The sequence below is a fragment of the Thunnus albacares genome, chromosome 14, assembly GCF_914725855.1.
Source record: "Thunnus albacares chromosome 14, fThuAlb1.1, whole genome shotgun sequence".
Classification (NCBI taxonomy): domain Eukaryota; kingdom Metazoa; phylum Chordata; class Actinopteri; order Scombriformes; family Scombridae; genus Thunnus; species Thunnus albacares.
The window spans coordinates 231601-242500 of NC_058119.1; the positions used below are offsets into that span (position 1 = coordinate 231601).

Here is a 10900-nt window from a genome sequence, read left to right on the forward strand (position 1 = left end):
CCAAGATTTACAGTGCGCATGACAACAGACATCTGTTCTTGGTGACAAACATCTGGGGTGCAATCCAATATTATGGCATAATATTTACAATCTTTGGTTTCTGCCACCATTTTGTCCATTATTTTGTCACTGACACAGCTTATCGGCTCATTTTGGATTGTTTTCATCATGTATGTGACATGCTGTGCTCCACTGTCAATTCGTCTCACATGATCTTTCAAAACTTGATCAAATTTAGCTATCAGCTCCACTTCTTTTAGAAAGTTCCCATTGTCCTGATGTAATGTATCAACAGATCCCCTGAGTGCGAGATTCCTTTCTGCCAAGGACTGAATAATACTAATTAACTGCAAGAATATCTCTCCAGCAATTGTTTTCTGCCTCCAGGAGGGCCATTTCTGTCTCATCGATAGTTTTCCCCTTTGAAAGACGGAATGCAAAACCCTTCCATTTCACCATGTTGTTGCAATGATCAGGGCTATTTTCATGCTGTTTCAGTAGTCCATCTATATTGACCCAATCCCGCTGTCCCTCTGTTATCAGTTTTTTGGACTTCCTGGAGAACATTTTGCAGCAGAAGCAGTAGACTGCATTTCTTTCTGAATAAGTGAGCCAGCTCCACTTGATATTTTCCCCATTAATTAATTGGCTGTACGTGTAGTGGTAGTGGAAGCTTCAGCCATCAGGTTTTTTAGGGAATGTGAAGTCTTCCTTTGTAGGCAGTGGCCCTCTGCTTACCAAATCAGTCTTTTCTGAGTCACACAGGACAGATTACCACTCAGCTGGGTCAGCTGGAGGAGCTGCTGATCCATGGTGTAGGCTGGAAGTTGCTGAGGGAGCAGATGTGTGTTGCTGAGGGAGTAGATGTGACATCGATGACCACAGAAGTAGAAGGACCTATAGGGAAATTAAATTAATAATTATAATTAGAAAAATGTATCTCATTGTATTGTAAAGTAAATTGAACAGATACAAAGGCTGCTGTGCTGTTAACTTACCAGCCACATCAGCTGAGGTTGAAAAAGACATGGAAAAAACAGTAGGATCAGTTGATACAGGTGATGGAAAGTGCTCCTTGCCTGCAGCAAAGGATGGACCTAAGATGAAAAAAATAAAAAAATAAAATAACAGCTTGCCATGTTAAATGTCAATATCAAAAGGCACTGTAACTGCCTGTCAACAACAACAAGATCTCACAAAAGGCACGGTTTATCCATATAAATATATCGATTTGGGAAAATTACCCTTTGTTGAAAACTCACCTGCTGTATTATCATCAGCTGGGGAGGTGGATTGCAGTGCTCAATGTACAGTTGCAAGATCATCACTGACATTGGCACATGGGGAAGTATCAGGGGCAAGTGGCGTTGGTTGTGCTCTAGCTCCAAAATACTTAAACAGCGCTCCTGGGGAAGCTTCATACAGTATAAGTACAAAGTTGATGGAACAGAAGGAGTTTATTTTACCAACATAAATTATTATACTCAGCAGTAAGAAATTTGTGAACATAAAAAAAGGCTGGGCAATATGGACAAAATCAAGTATCACAATATTTGACCAAATACCTTAATATCGATTTTGCGACAGTATTGTAGGGATGACTATTGATGCCTTCACAAAATGTTTACACAATGAGATTTTGATAAATAATCATCAGTAATGTGGATGTGAGCTAGCTAGAACAGTCTGGTAAGTTCAGAAAAAATTACATTACTTTACTGTAATGCAACCTTTAAAACCAGGGAAATACAACACTTATGCCATATCACGATATTACGAGATCCAAAATCTGAGACGATATCTAGTCTCATATCACAGTATCGATATAATATTGATATATTGCCCAGTCCTAACATAAAACAACACCTTAATAAATAAATAGGTAAGTTAGTGATGTGGGGGCCGCCCCTTACTGCACCTACAAGCTACCACAATGTTACAATCATTGGACTTGTGTTTTATGAACCTTGACAATCAGACATTTTGCCATGTTTGGTTACAAAACGCATCATACACTGTGCAGCACCTGGTGATACTGACCAGCGACAGTCAAAATGAGCTGCCATTTGCATTATTTGGCCGTGGAAATACAGAAGCTAGTCAATGTAACTACCATTGTTAGCAATAAAGCTAGTTTGGCAAAGCTGAAATTCCAGCCAAATGGCGAAAATAGTGAAAACCAAACTCCACAGTGACCAAGCATCACTTTTGGAGGCCCATAAGCCACCTGCTGACATTGTTTCTGAAGCTAAAGAATGAATTAACCTTAGTTAAACGACAGCTAGATTAGCATGCTAATGTAGCGTTAGCATTCGTCAAATTAAATATTTTATTGATCCCCAAAGGGAAATTCAAATTGTCAAGAGCTCATCAAAATATAAAAACAAAAAACTATCCAGTCAATTCAGGAGGAATTGAACAGTCTTATTGCTGTGAGGACGAAGGATCTCCTGAATCGCTCCGTTCTGTAGCACAATGAGAGGAGCCGACTGCTGCAGCTACTCCTCTGTCGCTCCAGGAGGCTGTGGAGAGGGTGTCTGCTATTGTCCATTATAACTTTCAGTTTGTTCAGTGTGCCTCTCTCCACCACAGATCTTAGCGGGCCCAATCTCCTGTCCAGCACCGAGCCTGCTTTTTTAATCAGCTTGTCTAATTGCTTGGTCTTTATGTCTGTAATTAGTCATGCAAACATACCTTTATCTTGCTATTTTTTCTCATCTACTTATTTCTCTCTTTTCTCTGCTCCAGAAGGATATGTCCTTTCTTGTGACATTACTGTTTTGCCGCTCTTTTCATCGACGCAGAAGAGAGGACTGAAATCTAAAGTTAGTCTGACTGAGTGACATATTCTTAACGTCCGTTTAACGTCCAGTGTGCACATCTGAATGCGTAGTCAATGCAAACAAACTTGCATGTCTGTAGGCATTTCTTAATACCAAGTGTGCCAAGTTCAGATTTGCGTACTTGCTAGTTCAGACTTTGGAAGTTCAACTTGAGAGTACAAACTCCTGTGGACGGAAGAATGCAGTACGGTCAGTCTGCAATTGGAACAGCAGCGCACTTGCTGACAGCACCCGCTCAGCTTTAACACACCTATCTCACTGTACTGTGACAAAATAATCTAAACTCAAAGCTCTAAGAAACACTTTTTTTCTCACAAAAAATAACCTAATTGACAGAGAGATGCAGTAAATTATGTTATTCAGTCTGTAATGTAGCTATAATAAAAATCCCAACTGTTATGTAGCTTAATGAAACAAATTCAATTTAATACAGACCGATTTGTTCATTTAATACATTTATATTTATGTAAATATGGTGTATCTGTACATACAGAGCACCACTGTTCTGTCCAGTAAAAACATGAAGCTTTACTTTACATTCAGACAAACTAATGTGGCAGCTACAAGTGTTATATTTCATCTGTGAGACCAACATTTATCTCCCAAAAGGAATTATATCATATATAAAAATGCCGCGGAGACATTAAAGCCAGCAGTAAATCACCAAAGAGCTGCACAGATCAGTTAATCAGATCATGTTCTCTTGGGATGATGACATGTTGACCAGCCAATCACCTCAGGACTCAGGAGGTCAGCTGATAGCAGCTGAGATGGCTGGCTGGTCAGCCAGCTGTTCCCAAACATCTCCGGAAACGTCCGAGCAGATTTACAGACAGGCATTATTTGGATAAACTGACCACATATTGTGAATCTACATGGTTACTTTCTTGCCTGAAAGTAATAAAACTTAATAAAGTGACATATTAGCTTTTAGCCTGGCTAAAAATCTCAGCCATGAGTGCTGGTTGGTGCAAAATGCATTCTGGGATAATCCTGGGCTGTCCAAAGTCCACATAAGTCAGCTCCTGAAGCATCCCTGATAAAACAGGTGGAGCAAAAACACATCTGAATATTTGGACTGTACTTGGTTAGATGTTAAATAAAGTTTTTAGCAACAGTTTTAGCAGCTTTCTTATTTTTTAGAGTTAAATATGGTTTTAATGTATTGTTTGGTTTCATTTTATGCACAAATATAATACTTAGAATTGCTAAATTTAGATTTATGAATGTGAAATTTGGCTAAGATAATGATACAATTGATTATGTATAATTCATTAATTGTATTATTATTGTTATTGAAGAAACCAAACAATATATTTTTCCAGTAGAGTGAAAAGTCAGAGTCAATATTATCAACAATATATTGGGTTACATCTTTCCAGAATTTGATGTGTAAGAATAGGTGTTGCATTGTTTCTGGATGCATTTCACAAAATGAACAGTTAACACAGGTGTCTTTTTTAAACTTAAGAAGATAATGATCAGCAGGATGATATCTATGTATGATTTTGAAAGAAACTTCTCTTATCTTATTAGTAAGAAGATATTTATATGGAAGATTCCAGACATTTTTCCAATTCAGGTTGTCGACAAATCTAGACCAGTAGGCTACAACATAAGGTGTACTAGTAATATCTTTTTGAAACAATGACCATATGCTACGATTATTATTTCTTAAAGTATTATTCAGGCAGACACTACCTACAGAAGTTACCTTAGGGTCAAGTGTTGGTAAACAAACTGGTATTTCTGTCCCCTTCAGGAGGTGTAGAATCTCAGAAGAATAGCATCCATAACTGTGGCAAACTCCTTTGGGGTAACAGGAATGCCAAAAGTATCAAGAAATTCAGAATAGCTCAATAGCAGTCCATTGACATCAATTAATTGGTTTACTGAAAATTATATTATTATTAAACCAGTTTGGATAGAATATGGATCTATTTTTGAACATTATAAGCCGACTATTCCAAATAAAGTATCTATGGGGGAAGAAGTTATGTTTGTAAATTAAAGACCATGACAACAGCATTTGTCTGTGGAATTGAGATAAGGATAAGGGATAATGTGTGTCCTGTACCCACCAGGAGGTTGGGTACAGGACACACAGAAAGCCGTTGTGGAATGTTTGTAGGATATAAGATTATACCATAGAATTTAGTGAGTGTTTTTTTTAAATTAAAACTATCATTTAAGAATTATTTATTTACCAAATGACGTAAAGTAGTCCAGGGATTTTATCTTATATTACATACTCCGGTACAGTAGGTGGCGGTAGGCACCTGTAAGAAATGGTTGCGAGCCGCCATAAAAACAAAAGAATACATCACCACGCCAGTGTCGTTGACCGTCGCAGTTCGGCAACATGGCGGCGCACAGTGTCACTACACCATTGAACAGGCTGCTGTTTGCCTTAAAGGTAAGCTGACCCGCAGAGCACGAGCTCACCGAACAACCTGACAGCATGCGTCACACATTACAGCTGTTAACATAGTCCATAAACTGCTAATGACAAACAGGACAGTCGTGGACGATCTTGACGGGAAAGGCATACAGATAACACTAACATGGAATTCCCTCAGATGACATGATAGGAGATAGCAACCACATAAGCTAGCTAAATTATGAAAACTTTTGCTGTCAAAAGCTTGACAAGTAAATGATATTATCTGTCTGCCTTTGCCAGCGAGTGAGTGACAAAGCAAGGCAAATGTGATCTCAGACAGGTGGCCTCCAAACGAGTGTATATACATATATACATGTTCGATCCTTGTTTTAACGGCGTAAAATTCAGTGCAGAATGTTAAATGCAAGGCGTTTATTTTATTTACCAAACAATAACGGATTCCACTTTAGTACCCTGACCCTCTGGCTCTCGATTCCATCTTTCTTTGACTCTTGACCAGCATGTGAAGTGTTTAATTAGGGCACGAAAGCGCAAGTGCCCAACGGTCACCGGCACTGAAAATTGCGAGGAAGCTATTGTTTTTGTAAAGATTATCATTATCATTATTTTTTGCCGATATCCGATATTTTCCAACTCATTGGGCTGATACCGATACTGATATATTGCACATATTTTTTCCAGCTGGCTGAGGAGACTATTATACATGCAAGCGTAGATTGTACTAAGTATGCTCAAGAAAGACAATATATACAAGATAATATTATACAATAGTTAGATTGGAGTTCATGAGCTCAGCGTTAAAACTTTAGTGAACCTGCCAAGTGGGTGGAGCAGTAGAGTTTTCTTTGAGTTTATTAGACAGACAGGATTAATGTGTAGGATTTAAACTCTGGTCCACACTCTGGAGCAGAAGGTGGCGGTAATGCATCTAATACACTGGTTGCCAACCTCTGTTATAAACCAGTAAGAAAAAGTTTTTTTTCCAAACGAGTGGTACATCCTGTCAGCTGAGGTGTTTCTTATATGTACAGCCCATAGACTGTATATAAAAATGGACCAAGCCTCTTGGAACTGCGCTGGGCTGTGAAGCCAATTTGACATTGCAGCCAAACCGTGTAATTACAATGTCACGTGACACTACTGGGCCCAAAAAGACTTTTCCTCATAGACTTATATTGTGAAAGAGACATCCGTAAATCAGTGGATACATTGTTTTGAGCATCACAACCCCTGCGAAATGACTCGTCTCACTATCAGGATTTGATCCGTTCGGTACGATCACATTTCGAAAGCCTAAAAGAGCCGCACAATTGAATAGTTTTATCCCCGTTCAAGTTAGCCGGAGGGCTAAACCGGAAGTAGCCGGCTCAGCCGGCAAAAGTCATTACTGCGCTTGCTCTATGGGCCCAATGATCCCGGAATATCTGGGTAATTTTATCATGGATGTATACTAAGAGTTGGATAGGGCACCGCCGCTCAGCCTTGAAGCTAATTTTTCCCAGTGGCCACTCGCGGTATTGCAGAGAAAAATCCCCCTGCGGCTCAAAAAGGATTTTCCCCTATAGACCACCATTGTAAAAGAGACATCTGTTTAACTGTTGACACGACACCTCGAACTGCAAACAACGTCAATTATGACTCTGTCTATTATGAACTTTTGATCCATGGAGGTTTTATGTTTGGAAAATTTTCCTCCAGCCGAGAAAAGCGATTTTAAAAATCTGTGACATCATCACAATGTAAAGTCTGTGGGCCATGTGGGAGCTTGTGGGTGGGCCCAGCAAGGGAAACACTACTGCGCATATTCAGTGGGCCGCACGACGTGGAAGCAAACTCAGAAGCTAGAAACTTTTTTGACATATGCGCGAGCAATTCCTATAGGACTGAATGGGCGCCGTTTTTAGTGCGGTATCCAGCTCTTATAATTCACCCATGAATTTTCCATGTGGAAGTTGAACTTTTTTGGCTTCATGCGCCACTGAGCAACTTTCATAGGAATGAATAGGGCCTGCCTCTGATGCTGTATCCAGTTTCGTCATGACAGCTCCCCAGAAGTGAAGCCAAAACACCTCGATTGCCCCCTGGTGGCTGGCTGCAGTATAGATCATAAGTCCTGCCCCCTTCATGTTAGTGGATGGGACATGAGCCAAACTAAAAATTTTCCCAAAGATGGTTTCTGTCATTTCAGGTAGTTCTTATTATGCTGATGTTTGTCCAAGTGCTCATTTTTATTATAAGTTTGTTTTCAATTAGTTATTTTGTTTATTCATTTGGCTCTAAATGACGTCACACAAGCAAGATGGCAGCGAAGCGCGTTATTTCTGACCGCATCACTGTCGTGCCAACAATGACGGTAAAGCACACCCTCGAGTGTAATCGAGTGTTATCTTTTTCCATGGAAATACATGGGGTATGACTAATACCTGGACAACCATCACTCACGTCAGTAGAATCCTATGTAATGAAACCTAGTTTACTTCTCCAGCAAGTAGGTCGACCCTTAGTAACGACCTAGCAACATAGACGATTTCTAGTCCCTGCTGACTCAGCCAGCCAACTTCAGCTAATACTCTCTGGAGATCGCGGCATTTCCCAAACTGAATAAATACCTCACATATAACCACAAAACTGCTTTGCTAGTTCAATCTCGTTGTTACCAAGATATCCGCTGAAAAAATAACTTTTCCATGGACAGATGTAGCTACTATGCCCGCAAACTTCACAGACATATTTAAGCTTGTTGTGCCGTGGCACCAGCACAGCTGGTGGAGGATGCTGGAGAGGAAGCTGAGATATACTTCGAACTGAGGGAAAATGGCCATTAGCAAAGCAACACATTGCATAAAATAAAGCCAACAGAAACGTCAGATAGGTCGGACCACCGTGTTTAACTATATATCTACAAACGTTACAGTTACGGCTGAAAATGACAACAGAAAAGAACAAGTTTGCCAAGTTCATATATCTCCGCAATTCAAACCAACCACCAGTCGTCTACCCAGAAATGACTGTTGTTGTTAGCGCAACTTCACTTTCTGTAGTCTAATGAATGGCGGAGTTATAGTTTTAGTGATGAGGCTTTTTTCATTTGAGCACGGCTAGGTGTGCTGTCATGCTGATTTGAGCACGTTCTAAATGTCTAGTTGACCAATCAGATTGCTTTGTCTGAACTACGTGTTGTATAATGAGTTTTGACACGTTTCTCTGAACGTGACCACACATAATGCTCCTGTATACCTCTGCATTCATCATGTTGCTTCTGTCAGCAGTGAAATCATCAATAAATGCCAGTGTGCCAGTTCCACTGGCAGCCATACATGCCCTTGCCATAACACAGCGCCATGTTTGACAGAAGAAGTGCTATGTTTTGGGTCATGAACTGTTCCCTTTTTCTCCACACAGCCCATGGCTTCCATTTATATCTGTATGGTATAGAAATCAATAAGCTGCCTTGCTTATGATGTCTGAACTGATTCTCACTGTGATAATATAGAATACTGATGGAATTCCTAATGCGCAGTAGCATGGTGTGTAAAATGGTTAGTTCTGAGGTTAATTATTTCTGAAGTACCTGAGATTTGTAGTAACTGGGCAAAAACATGTGAAACTCCACTGATATAGTTGTTGTTGGTTCTGAATTAAATAATAAATGATTAATAAATTACTTGTAATTAAATAATTAATTAATAAATTACCAATAAAGTCATCACACCTGCTTACAGAGAGCATCAGCAGAAATCTGTGGTAATTAAATTGGAAAATGAGTTGCATGTCATTAAGCACAGGCTGAGTAGGGTGCGACTGTTAAATCTTCCAACACAGAACAGTATCAAGGAATAGTACTGCCATTTGATCAAAACTGGAACCGATAAGCAGAGTCAGAAACAGAGCCGTTTAAATCTTTAAATTCTAAACATGTTATTATACCCTTACATACTATACAGCACCTCTAGTTAAATGTAATAATGAATTAAAATATATTATATGTTAAATTAATGTAGTGTATCTGTATGTGTGTTGCAGCATGCTTCATTCCAGTCCAGATGCTGTGCTGTGCACAGTAAGGCCCAGTATGCCACCATCTACAATCCCAGTGAAAAGGTAATAGTTAGTCTTTGTCTTGGGCTATTTTTTTCTTAGTTTTCAATCTGTTCATTACATTGTTATTTCTGGTTATGCTGGGATACTTGGAAATGCATTATTTGGCATGTAAGTGACACTAACCATCTTCAAGGACACTTTTTTTAGGAGAAAATGGTTGATGTAATGTGAAATTTTTTTTGTGTGTATGTCCACAAATTTAATGATGGGGCAAGATGTGATTAATTTATGACACTGATAAGAATTGATGTTATTTCTGACACAAAATACTCAGGAGTTAGAGGTTAAAAAAAGTATTTGTATTGTTAGTCTTCTCATTGGCAAATAGGTGGAGTTAAGAAATTTTCCTGTGTCAATAATAAACCATGCTGATCTGTCTGTTGTTTCCTTCCACAGACCTTTGATAAGATCCTCATTGCCAACAGAGGGGAGATTGCTTGCAGGGTAAGGCACACTTGATGTCTACTGTAAATGAAATCCATCTGAAACTGTTGGTGGACCTCACACCACCCCAGAAAAAGAAGCTTGTAAAGAAAACCCTGTTGGGTAGAATTTTATTATCATCATAATAAAGTTATCATCAGGGCCACAACCTTTGCACAGCTATTTTCCTGGTTTATATGTTAATATTACATTTCCACCTTAACACACAGCAACCAGGGCCCATCAGTATAATTCAGTGTTGTGTATGATATTGACCATGGAGTGTTTGATAGTTAAACTCTCTGGGATGCTGGCTGACAGCACCTATATGGACATGGGCTCCGATCAAAGAGTAGGGCACATTGAGTTTAATTCAGTGTCTTTAATGATTATTCAGTGGGCAAAGAAAAAGGCAGCAGTGTGCACAACAAACATCAAAATATTAACTCAGCTTAACTTTACACAGACAATGGTCTTCTTATCTATGAGAAATCACTGGGAATATGCAGCAACACAATACTAGCAGAACAGTATAGGTATGTGGTCAAATATGCCCCCTTATGGCCAAATAGTGTAAACATGATAAAAGGGACGACATGGCAGATTGCAGCGAGTAGAAGCAAGTATTGCTCATTTAGTGATTAAAGGGAATGCTATACACATATCAATTGGAACTAACAACAGTAAGAAACATGGGAGGACAATATTTACTCACTTTACTCCATGAAAGCACTTAAAGAACAACTGCTGCTGCTATCAAGGGAAAACTGCAGAGTGGCAATCAATCAGGCTCCAGCAGAGGGATGATGTAATCAACTATATAAGTCAACTAGGCTAAACAAGGGGAAAATGTCACAACAGAACAGGGGCTCCACAATTAGTAAACAGAAAATAGTAGAATTTCCTACAGAGTGAATCATCATTGTTAATGTTGTGTTTTTTTTCCATCAGGTGATCAAGACGTGCAAGAAGATGGGCATCAAGACTGTAGCTGTTCACAGTGATGTAGACTCCAGTGCTGTGAGTCATCATCTGTGTTCTCCTCACCTTAATTAGGGTTGAATACAAGGAATTGAGATCTCTACTTCCCAGGAAACAGACAACAACAGTAGTAGCCAACATCTCTTCC

At 39.3% G+C, this 10900-nt stretch overlaps 1 protein-coding gene across 1 annotated transcript in view; it reads left to right on the top strand.

The window, feature by feature from the left end:
* The first annotated feature begins 5148 nt into the window (after positions 1-5148).
* pcca (propionyl-CoA carboxylase subunit alpha) overlaps positions 5149-10900 on the top strand; it is a 37418-nt gene continuing 31666 nt past the window's right edge. The window contains exons 1-4 of the mRNA XM_044372369.1: positions 5149-5259; positions 9271-9348; positions 9745-9792; positions 10723-10791. Of these exons, the coding sequence (XP_044228304.1) occupies positions 5206-5259; positions 9271-9348; positions 9745-9792; positions 10723-10791 (249 nt within the window). The 5' untranslated portion in view covers positions 5149-5205. The remainder of the gene's footprint in view (positions 5260-9270; positions 9349-9744; positions 9793-10722; positions 10792-10900) is intronic.